The sequence below is a fragment of the Rhinoraja longicauda genome, chromosome 4 (assembly GCF_053455715.1).
Source record: "Rhinoraja longicauda isolate Sanriku21f chromosome 4, sRhiLon1.1, whole genome shotgun sequence".
Classification (NCBI taxonomy): Eukaryota; Metazoa; Chordata; class Chondrichthyes; order Rajiformes; family Arhynchobatidae; genus Rhinoraja; species Rhinoraja longicauda.
In genome coordinates, this window is record NC_135956.1 from 8,664,494 (window position 1) to 8,676,763 (window position 12,270).

General features: G+C 46.4%; 1 protein-coding gene across 1 annotated transcript in view; it reads left to right on the plus strand.

Moving 5' to 3' along the window:
* The window catches only part of LOC144593057 (unconventional myosin-Id-like), a 77,860-nt gene that overhangs the window by 40,199 nt on the left and 25,391 nt on the right, over positions 1–12,270 (plus strand). The window contains exon 16 of the mRNA XM_078398479.1: positions 1,933–2,140. Within this exon, the coding sequence (XP_078254605.1) occupies positions 1,933–2,140 (208 nt within the window). The remainder of the gene's footprint in view (positions 1–1,932; positions 2,141–12,270) is intronic.

Below are 12,270 nucleotides of genomic sequence, written 5' to 3' on the forward strand. Positions count from 1 at the left end.
TCATATGGTAGTCCCGCCATCCCAGGGATCAATCTCGTGAACCTACGCTGCACAGCCTCAATTACAAGGATGTCCTTCCTCAAATTAGGAGACCAAAACTGTACACAATACTCCAGATGTGGTCTTACCAGGGCCCTATACAACTGCAGAAGACAGTATACTGAAATCCTCTTGTTATGAAGGCCAACATGCCATTAGCTTTCTTCACTGCCTGCTGTACCTGCACGCCAACTTTCAGTGACTATTGTACAAGAACACCCAGGTCTCGCTGCACTTTCCCCTTACCTAACCTAACTCCATTGAGATAAGTTAAACTAATCACCTCTGCCTGCACGTGATCCATATCCCTCCATTCCCTCCAAAGACGTACAGGTATGTAGGTTAATTGACTGGGTAAATGTATAAATTGTCCCTAGTGTGTGTAGGATAGTGTTAATGTGCGGGGATCACTGGGCGGCGCGGACTTGGTGGGCCGAAAGGGCCTGTTTCCGCGCTGTATCTCTAAATCTAAAAATTAAAAAAATTAAAAAAACATCCATGTGCCTATCCAAACGCCACTATCGTATCTGCCTCCACCACCACCCCTGGCAGCGCGTTCCACGCACCCTCTGTGTAAGTAAACGTATCCCGCACATCTCCATTAAACACCAACGGCTCTACTTCCTTAGAAGGCTTAGGAAGTTCAGAGTGTCCCCAACAACACTCACCAATATGTACAGTTGCGCCGTAGAAAGCATTTTATCGGGATGCATCACAGCTTGGTTTGGGAACAGCTCCATCCAAGACCGCAAGAAATAACTCTTAATAAATATGGTGACCTGTACAAGAAATTAACAATGCTGAGCATACGTGACAAGGAAGAACACATTGAATGCTTTAGAACAGCTACGTCCAAGACCGCAAGAAACCGCAGCAAATTGTGGACGCAGTCCGGACCATCACACAAACCAACCTCCCTTCCATTGACTCCATTTACACCTCACGCTGCCTCGGCAAGGCCAGCAGCATAATCAAGGACCAGTCGCACCCTGGCCACTCCCTCTTCTCCCCTCTCCCATCGGGCAAGAGGTAAGAAGTGTGAAAACGCACAGCTCCAGATTCAGGGACAGTTTCTTCCCAGCTGTTATCAGGCAACTGAATCATCCTACCACAACCAGAGAGCAGTCCTGAACTACTGTCTACCTTATTGGTGATCCTCGGACTATCCTTGATCGGACTTTGCTGTCTTTACCTTACGTTATTCCCTTATCATGTATCTATACACGGTGCATGGCTAGATTGTAATCATGTATTATCTTTCCGCTGACTGGATAGCGCGCAACAAAAGCTTTTCACTGTACCTCGGTACACGTGACAGTACATTAAACTGAACTGCACTGAACTTGTATCTTTAATTCTTTCAATCAATTCAATCCCCAGCATCTGCAGTTCCATCCTGCACATTTGGTCTGCTCCACTGTAGATTCTCCTCGTGGTATGTCTACTTTGAAGAGGTTCCCCTCCTGTCTCCAACGAAGGTTCTGCAAGATCCTCTCTCGCTGACCCCCCCCCCCCTCTGTGCCGGCTGATTTGTACCTCTAGTTTCCCTCTCCCCTGACTCTCACTCCAAAGAAGGGTCTCGACCGAAACGTCACCCGATCCTTTTCTCCAAAGATGCTGCCTGACCCGCTGAGTTACTCCAGCATTTCGCTGGGGGGTGGGGGGGGGGGGGGGGTCAGGGGTTATGGGGAGAAGGCAGGAGAATGTGGTTAGGAGGGAGAGATAGATCAGCCAAGATTGAATGGTGGAGTAGACTTGATGGGCCGAATGGCCTAATTTTGCTTGGATCGCTTAATACTTTGTGACTAGTTTGGGTCTATCTTTGGCGTAAACCACCATCTGCGGTTTCTTCCCACACAAATTATTTCATGTTCGTTTGAAAATGTGTTGCAGGTATAAGATGACGTGTGAGTACACTTGGCCAAATCATCTCATGCCCACCAATGCGGAGGCAGTCCGGGCCATTATAGACCAACATGGCTTCCAGCAGGATGTGGCATATGGGAAGACCAAGATATTTATTCGAACACCGCAGACTTTATTTGAACTGGAGAAAGAGCGAGCTGAGAAAATTCCTTTCATCGTCCTGTTTCTGCAAAAGGTAACGATTCACAGTCCATTCTTTTACATGCTTTGTGGTTGCAGCAAAGCACGGTGGCGCAGCGGTAGAGTTGCTGCCTTACAGCGAATGTAACGCTGGAGACCCGGGTTCGATCCTCACTATGGGTGCTGTCTGTACGAAGTTTGTGCGTTCTCCCCGTGACCTGCATGGGTTTTCTCCGAGATCTTCAGTTTCCTCCCACACTCCAAAGACGTACAGGTTTGTAGGTTAATTGGCTTGCTAAAAGTGTAAATTGTCCCTAGTGGGTATAGGATAGTGTTAATGTGTGGGGATCGCTGGTCGGCGCGGACCCAGTGGCCGAAGGGCCTGTTTTTGCGCCGAGTCTCTAAACTAAACTTTGCGTTAAAAATTGAGTCAGTCTGAAGAAGGGTCCCGACCCGAAAACGTCACCTATCCATGTTCTTCAGAGATGCTGACTGAACTGTTGAGTTACTCCATCACTTTGTGTAGTTTAGTTTAGTTTAATTTAATTTAGTTTAATTTTGATTAATTTAATTTAGTTTAATTTAGTTTAATTTAGTTTTGATTAATTTGGTTTAGTTTAATTTAGTTTAATTTAATTTAGTTTGATGTAGTTTAGTTTAGTTTAGTTTAGTTTAGTTTAGTTTAGTTTAGTTTAGTTTAGTTTAGTTTCGAGATACAACGTGGAAGGAGGCCCTTCGGCCCACCGGGTCCGCGCCGCCCAGCGATCCCCAAACATTAACACTATCCTACACACACTAGGGACAATTATTTTTACATTTGCCTAGCCAATTAACCTACAAACCTGTACGTCTTTGGAGTGTGGGAGGAAACCGAAGATCTCGGAGAAAACCCACGCAGGTCACGGGGAGAACGTACAAACTCCGTACAGACAGCACCCGTAGTCAGGATCGAACCTGAATCTCCGGCGCTGCATTCGCTGTAAGACAGCAACTCTACCGCTGCGCCACCGTGCCGCCCTTAGTTTAGTTTAGTTTAGTTTAGTTTAGTTTAGTTTAGAGATACAACGTGGAAGGAGGTCCTTCAGCCCACCGAGTCCGCGCCGATCAGCGATCAACCGTATACTAGTTATACCCTACACACTGGGGTCAATTTACAGAAGTCAATTAACCTACAAACCCGCACATCTTTGGAATATGGGAGGAAACCTAAGTGGTCACGGGGAGAACGTACAAACAGCATCGGTAGTCAGGTTGGAACCCAGGTCTCTGGTGCTGTAAGGCAGCAACTCTAGCACTGTGCCACTGTGCCTTCCAATTTGTTAAAAAAACAGTCTGAAGAATGGTCGCGACCTGAAACATCACCTATCCATGTACTCCAGAACCTCCATCTGGCCCGTTGAGTTATTCCAGCACTCTGTGCACTTTTGTGAAAACCAGCATCTGCAGGTCGTTGTTTCGAGTTTCTTTGTGTTGGTTGTTTTCTAGAGCAACTCTCATTTGTCCTTTGAGACACAAGGAACTGCAGATGCTGGTTGACAAAAAAAAAACCACACTACGTGCTGGAGTAACTCAGCGGATCAGGCAGCATCTCCGGAGAACGTGGATAGGCGACGTTTTTGGTTGGAACCCTTCTTCTGAAGGATGGCCTATCCATGTTCTGCAGAGATGCTGCCTGATCTGCTGAGTTACTCCAGCACTTTGTGTCCTTTTTTTTGTAAAACGATATCTGCAGTTCCTTGATGAAACAAGATGCTGGTTTATATCAAGGTAGAATATCCTTTTTCTCCAGAGTTGCTGCCTGTCCCGCTGAGTTACTCCAGCACCCTGTGTCCATCTGCAGTTCCTTGTATCTCAAACGATATAACTTGGTTGAGACCCTGAAAAAAGTATTGTGCTGATATTTCCTATCATCAGGTCATAAGTGATAGAAGCAGAATTAGGCCATTCGGCCCATCAAGTCTACGCCATTCAATCATGGCTGATCTATCTCTCCCTCCTAACCCCATTCTCCTGCCTTCTCCCCATAACCCCTGACACCCGTACTAATCAAGAATCTATCTATCTCTGCCTTAAAAATATCCATTGACTTGGCCTCCACAGCCTTCTGTGACAGAATTCCACAGATTCACCACCCTCTGACTAAAGAAATTCCTCCTCATCTCCTTCCTAAAGGAAGTCCTTTAATTCTGAGGCTGTGACCTCTAGTCCTGGACTCTCCCACTAGTGGAAACATTCTCTCCACATCCACTATATCCAATCCTGTCATTCGGATGAAAAACAACTTGCATTTATACGACATCTTTCACAATCGCTGATTGTCCCTAAGGACTTTGTTGCCAATTGAAATGCTTCATAAAAAATTACCAAGGCACTTGAATGAAAAGCCCTTCATTGATTTGAGAGATGGAATTTTGAACACTATACGTGGGTCCAATTTGTGTTCCCTTTTGAGTGTCATCTGTAAATAATAAAAGAGTATCAGTCATGATCAGACATATACAGTGCTTACAGCAGTAGAGACCCAGATTCCATCCAGACTACAGGTGCTGTCTGCATGGAGTTTGTATGTTCTCCCCGTGACCACGTGGGTTTTCTCCGAGATCTTCGGTTTCCTCCCACACTCCAAAGACGTTCAGGTTTGTAGGTTGATTGGCTTGGTATAAATGTAAATTGTCCCTAGTGTGTGTAGGAGAATGTAAGTGTGCGGGGATCGCTGGTCGGTGCGGACTCAGTGAGCCGAAGCATCTGTTTCCGTATTAAAAACTAAAATTAAGTTAGCATAAGGTGCCCACAGTGTTTCTTTGGATGCACAGAGTCTCTTGCCCAGAGTAGGGGATTCGAGAACCAGAGGATATAGGTTTAAGGTGAAGGGAGAAAGATTTTATAGGATCCCGAGGGGTAATTTTTTCCAAACAAAGGGTGGTGGGTGTATGGAATGAGCTGCCGGAGGATAAACACAAAATGCTCGAGTAACTCAGCGGGACAGGCAGCATTTCTGGAGAGAAGGAATGGGTGATGTTTCGGGTCGAGACCCTTCTTCAGACCCGAAACGTCACCCATTCCTTCTCTCCAGAGATTCTGCCTGACCTGTTGAGTTACTCCAGCATTTTGTGTCTATCTTCGGTGTAAACCTGCATCTGGTGTTCCTTCTTACACATTTCGAGCTGCCAGAGGAGGTAGCTACTATCTTTAGATTTTTTTTAGATTTAGAGATACAGCGCGGAAACAGGCCCTTCGGCCCACCGAGTCCGCGCCGCCCAGCGACCCCCGCACATTAACACCATCCTACACACACTAGGGACAATTTTTACATTTACCCAGTCAATTAACCTACATACCTGTACGTCTTTGGAGTATCGCAACGTTTAAGAAGCAATGAGACAGGTACATGGATTGGACAGCTTTAGAGGGATAAGGGCCAAATGCAGGCACATGGGATTAGTGTAGATGGGACATGTTGGTCGGTGTGGCATGTTGGGCCGAAGGGCCTGTGTCCACCATGTATGACTGACTCTATGACTCTGATTCTAAGGTACTTTCTCGTAATAACAGTTTTTGGCTCAATATTATGTTTGTAAAAGATTCACCTTTTGCTGGCAGAGTGTTAATTTTAAATGTGTAGTGTATCACTTGCTATCAGTGACTAGTGGGGTACCGCAAGGCTCGGTGCTGGGACCCCAGCTATTTACAATGTACATTAATGACTTGAATGAAGGGATTAAAAGTAACATTAGCAAATTTGCAGATGATACAAAGCTGGGTGGCAGTGTGAGCTGTGAGGGAGATGCTATGAGGTTGCAGGGTGACTTGGACAGGTTGTGTGAGTGGGTGAATGCATGGCAGATGCAGTTTAATGTGGATAAGTGTGAGGTTATCCACTTTGGTGGTAAGAATAGGAGGGCAGATTATTATCTGAATGGTGTCAAGTTAGGAAAAGGGGACGTACAACGAGATCTGGGTGTCCTAGTGCATCAGTCACTGAAAGGAAGCATGCAGGTACAGCAGGAAGTGAAGAAAGCCAATGGAATGTTGGCCTTCATAACAAGAGGAGTTGAGTATAGGAGCAAAGAGGTCCTTCTGCAGTTGTACAGGGCCCTAGTGAGACCGCACCTGGAGTACTGTGTGCAGTTTTGGTCTCCAAATTTGAGGAAGGATATTCTTGCTATTGAGGGCGTTCAGCGTAGGTTTACTAGGTTAATTCCCGGAATGGCAGGACTGTCGTATGTTGAAAGACTAGAGCGACCAGGCTTGTATACACTGGAATTTAGAAGGATGAGAGGGGATCTTATCAAAACATATAAGATTATTAAGGGGTTGGACACGATAGAGGCAGGAAGCATGTTCCCAATGTTGGGGGAGTCCAGAACAAGGGGCCACAGTTTAAGAATAAGGGGTAGGCCATTTAGAACAGAGATGAGGAAAAACTTTTTCAGTCAGAGAGTTGTGAATCTGTGGAACTCTCTGCCTCAGAAGGCAGTGGAGGCCAATTCTCTGAATGAATTCAAGAGAGAACTAGATAGAGCTCTTAAGGATAGCGGAGTCAGGGGGTATGGGGAGAAGGCAGGAACAGGGTACTGATTGAGAATGATCAGCCATGAGCACATTGAATGGTGATGGTGGCTCGAAGGGCTGAATGGCCTACTCCTGCACCTATTGTCTATTGTCTATTGTCTATCACCTAGCCCACAGCCAAAAATGTACCATTGTGGGCTCCATCTTTCCTCGATCACCCTTTACTTTTGTTGCATATCTTTCATTCATTTGTCCTATATCTCTCTACATCACCGTCTCTATCTCTCGTTTCCCTTTCCCCTGACTCTGAGCCTGAAGAAGGGTCTCGACCCAAAAAAAGTCACCCCTTCCTTCTCTCTGGAGAAGCCGCCTGTCCCGCTGAGTTCCTCCAGCTTCTCATGCCTACCCCCCCCAGTCGTTTTTTAATTAGTCTGCATCTTCAAATTGCTCCTGAACAGCCCTGATATTTGGCTCCTGTCTTCAGAAGAATGATTTGCTGTGTGTTTGGCTGCCTGTGATTTAAAGAGAGGAATGCAGGGCCACAAACCGGTTATTCACTGCCTCATCTCTGCACATCACATGAAGCTGCCTGGCCTACTTTCATGACCTTAGCCTTTCACTTGTGGGTTTGATAAATGTGTTGTTCCTTCACGGAGCTGCAAGCATCCGGCCCCGTGGGGGATGAGTTCGAAATTGGTCGATCCTTTTTGGAATCTGTAGAAACTGTGGCAGATAAATAGGCAGCCAAATAATGAATAGAAATGGAGATATATAGAGACATAGGTGCAGGAGGAGGCCATTTGGCCCTTCGAGCCAGCACCGCCATTCATTGTGATCATGGCTGATCATCCACAATCAGTAACCTGTGCCTGCCTTCTCCCCACATCCCTTGATTCCGCTAGCCCCTAGAGCTCTATCTAACTCTCTTTTAAATTCATCCAGTGAATTGGCCTCCACCGCCTTCTGTGGCAGAGAATTCCACAGATTCACAACTCTCTGGGTGGAAAATGTTTTTTCTCACCTCAGTTTTAAATGGCCTCGTCTTTATTCTTAGACTGTAGCCCCTGGTTCTGGACTCCCGCAACATTGGGAACATTTTTTCTGCATCTAGCTTGTCCAGTCCTTTTATAAATTTTATACGTCTGTTCACGTATTGCTCAGTTCAGTTCAGTCCAGTTTAGTTTATTCCCACGTGTACCTTATAAAATTCTCAAGGGATTGGACAGGCTAGACACAGGAAAAATAATTCCCCATGTTGGGGCAGTTGAGAACCAGGGCATCACATTTTAAGAATAAGGGGTAGGCCGTTTAGGACTGAGATGAGGAAAAACTTTTCACCGAGAGAGTTGTGAACCTGTGAGATTCTCTGCCACAGCAGGCAGTGGAGGCCGATTCACTGGATGTTTTCCAGACAGAGTTAGATTTAGCTCTTGGGGCTAACGGAATCAAGGGATATGGGGAGAAAGCAGGAATGGGGTACTGATTTCGGATGATCCTCCATGATCATATTGACTGGCGGTACTGGCTCAAAGGGCCGAATGGCCTACTCCTGCACCTATTTTCTATGTTTCTTTGTTTCTGTGTACCGAGGTGCAGTGAAAAGCTTTTGTTGGGTGTTAACCAGCCAGTGGAAAGACAACACATGATTACGATCGAACTGTTTAAAGAAACATAGAATATCCCTACCCCTCCATTCCCTGCACATCCATGTGCTTATCCGAATGCCTCTTGAAAACGCCACTATCGTATCTGCCTTCACCACCACCCCTGGCAGCGCGTTCCAGGCACCCACCACCCTCTGTGTAAAATACTTCACCTCACACATCGAAACATAGAAACTTAGAAAATAGGTGCAGGAGTAGGCCCTTCGGCCCTTCGAGCCAGCACTGTCATTCAATGTGATCATGGCTGATCATCTAAAAGCAGTACAGTGTAAAGATTCATGATAAGGGAATAACATTTAGTGCCAGGTAAAGCCAGCAAAGTCCGATCAAGGGTAGTCCGAGGGTCACCAAAGAGGGTCATGAGTGGAATGGATTGGGTAGGTGCACAGAGTCCCTTGCCCAGAGTAAGGGAATCGAGGACCAGAGGACATAGGTTTAAGGTGAAGGGGAAAAGATTTAATAGGAATCCGAGGAGTAACCTTTTTTACACAAAGGGTGGTGGGTGTATGGAACAAGCTGCCATAGGAGGTAGTTGAGGCTGGGACTATCCCATCGTTTAAGAAACAGTTAGACAGGTACATGGGTAGGATAAATGTGGAGGGATATGGACCAAATGCATGCAAGTGGGACTGGCGTAGTTGGGACATGTTGGCCAGTGTAGGCAATTTGGGCCGAAGGACCTGTTTCCACACTGCATCACTCTTTGACTCTATGACTCTAAGAGGTAGATAGTAGTTCAACACTGCTCTCTGGTTATTGGCATGCACAAGTACACACTTATGGCTGTATATCACAGCACACAGGCAGATACGTTTCCAGAAACAAATATTATGCAACATAAGGGCGGCACGGTGGCGCATCGGTAGAGTTGCTGCCTTACCAGTGCCAGACACCAGGGTTCGATCCTGATCTCGGGTGCTGTCTGTACACTTTCTCACTGTGATCGCGTGGGTTTCCACCGGGTGCTCTGGTTTTCTCCCACACTCCAAAGACGTGCAGATTCGTACAAACCTAGGCTAATTGGCTTGGTAAAATTGTAAATTGTCCCCAGTGTGTGTAGGATAGTGCTAGTGTACTGGGATCGCTGGTTGACATAGACTCGATGGGCAGAAGGGCCTGTTTCCACACTGTATCTCTAAACTAAAGCAAAACGAAACTAAGCTAAAACAAGGAACTGCTGGTATAAAGGAAAGGACACAAAGTGCTGGAGTAACTCAGCAGGCCTGTTCACAGCTGGGAAGAAACTGTCCCTGAATCTGGAGGGTTGTGTGTATTGCGTTTGACTTTCATTCATATTTTGCCTCCAAGGCACTAAAAAAGTTTTTATTTTCCCTGAGTACTTAAAATAAGTAGAGGCCGTGATGAAGTCGTGCTGACAGGCGGTGATGTGGAGGTATGGACCTCCAAAGGAAATCTAGACCACAGCAACCGAACAGCAAAAGAAGGAGGAACACAGCAACAGAGAAACATAGAAAATTAGGTGTAGGAGGAGGCCATTCAGCCCCTCGAGCCAGCACCGCCATTCAATATGATCATGGCTGATCATCTAAAATCAGTACCCCGTTCCTGTTTTCTCCCCATATCCCTTGATTCCATTAGCCCGAAGAGCTAAATCTAACTCTCTCTTGAAAACATCCAGTGAATTGGCCTCCACTGCCTTCTGTGGCAGAGAATTCCACAGATTCACAACTCTCTGGGTGAATTTTTTCTTCATCTCAGTCCTCATCTCCCACTGAGGCAGGCACATGTTACTAATTGTGGATGATCAGCCATGATCCAATGAATGGCGGTGCTGGCTCAAATGGCCGAATGGCCTCCTCCTGCACCTATTTTCTATGTTTCTATGTTTAAATGGCCTACCCCTTATTCTTAAACTGTGACCCCTGGTTCTGGACTCCCCCCAAACATGGGAAACATTTTTCCTGCATCTAGCCTAACTTACTACTTGGAAGATGCAGCAATTTATTTATTTTAAATTAATAATTCATTGAAAAATGTATTCTCGGGCAACTGAGCTGCAGCAGGGATTCCAGAGGATTCATAGACATGTCATAGCAGTAAGCAACTGATTTTGCAGATTAGTAGAAAAGTCTTGCACTCAGTGTTGTTAGACTTTGGAGATACAGCGCCGAAACGGGCCCTTCGGCCTACTGAGGGAGGAATAGATCGGGTAGGTTGCACAGAGTCTCTTACCCAGAGTAGGGGAATCGAGAACCAGAGGACATAGGTTCAAGGTGAAGGGGAAAAGATTTTAATCGGAATCTGAGGGGTTAATTTTTCACACAAAGGGTGGTGGGTGAATGGGACAAGCTGTCAGAGGAGGTAGTTGAGGCTGGGACTATCCCAATGTTTAAGAAACAGTTTCACAAGTACATTAATGGGACAGGTTTGGAGGTATATGGACCAAACGCGGGCAGGCGGAACTAGTGTAGCTGGGGCATGTTTGTCGGTGCGGGCAAGTTAGGCCAAAGGCCCTGTTTCCACACTATCACTCTATGACTGAGTCCACACCGACCGCATGGGCCTCGCATCACCCCATGCACTAGTTCTATCCTACACACATTCGGGACAATCTACCATCTTGTACTAAACATTATTCCCTTTATCCAGTATCTTTAGACTAGACTTTAGAGATGCAGCACGGAAAGAGGCCCTGCGGCCCACTGAGTCCGCGCCGACCTGTTTACGTGATCCCACTTTCCCGTCCACTCCCTACACAGTAGGGGCAATTTACAGAGCGCCAATTAACCTTCAAAGCCGCACATCTTTGGGATGTGGGGAGGAAACCGGAGCACCCGGAGAAACCCACGCGGTCACGGGGAGAACGTGCAATCTCCACACATACACACCCGAGTTCAGGATCGAACGCAGGTCTCTGGATGGATGGGTACATGGATAGGACAGGTTTGGAGGGATATGGACCAAATGCTGGCAGGTGGGACTAGTGTAGCTGGGACATTGTTGGCCAGTGTGGGGAAGTTGGGCTGAAGGGACTGTTTCCACGCTGTATCACTCTATGACTCTATGACTCCGGCGCTGTGAGGCAGCAACTCGACCACCTGTTAAACTGTTCTGCCAGCAATGTACAAAAGCAGGTTTAAATGCAGGGTAAATCTCTCTCTGTGCCCTGTCCAAAGCAAGACCATCTGACATTTCTTTGCGGAGCAGGCGAAATGTGTAGGAAGGAAGTAGACTCGACGGGCTGAATGGTCTCATTCTGCTCCTGTAACTTGTGAACTTGAACTGCAGATGCTGGTTTACACCGAAGATAGGCACAAAACGCTGGCGTAACTCAGCGCGTCTCGACCTGAAACGTCACCCATCCCTTCTCTCCAGTGATGCTGCCTGTCCCGCTGAGTTACTCCGGTATTTGGTGCCTATCTTCGGTGTAAACCAGCATCTGCAGTTCTATCTTACACATCCTCTTCGGAGTGGTCGTATCTAATTTTAATTTTTTTAAATGAAAGTTACGCTGAATCTTTTGCGATCCATCTGCTTAGTTCTCTGTGCCAAAATCCTTGGTTGAGTTCAGAGATACCGCATGAAAACAGGCCATTCGGCCCACCGACCCATACCGACCACCGATCACACTTTGCTGCAGCCCCAGCATTTGTGGAGTTCCACATCAGTCTAACACGCTCCCTGGAAGAGAAATCGCTCAGTGCTGAGAAGGCTGAAAAATAATCCCTGGTGGGACTCCAAGCCGAGTTTCTGCTTCGTGATGAAAAACTTTACTGTGAATAATTAATGGAAAATTGATAAATCGCCCTGCACAGTCACATCTGACACTTCCAGGTTTTAAAGCAGGATTCAGATAGTACACTGATGTTCAGTGGAATGAACAGTGGAATTACTGAGTGGAATTAATAACTACCGATAAAGTCGCAGCAACCAGAACCAGGGGTCACAGTTTAAGAATAAGGGGTCGGCCATTTAAAACTGAGATGAGGAAAAAAAAAATTCACCCAGAGTTGTGAATCTGTGGAATTCTCTGCCTCAGAAGGCAGTG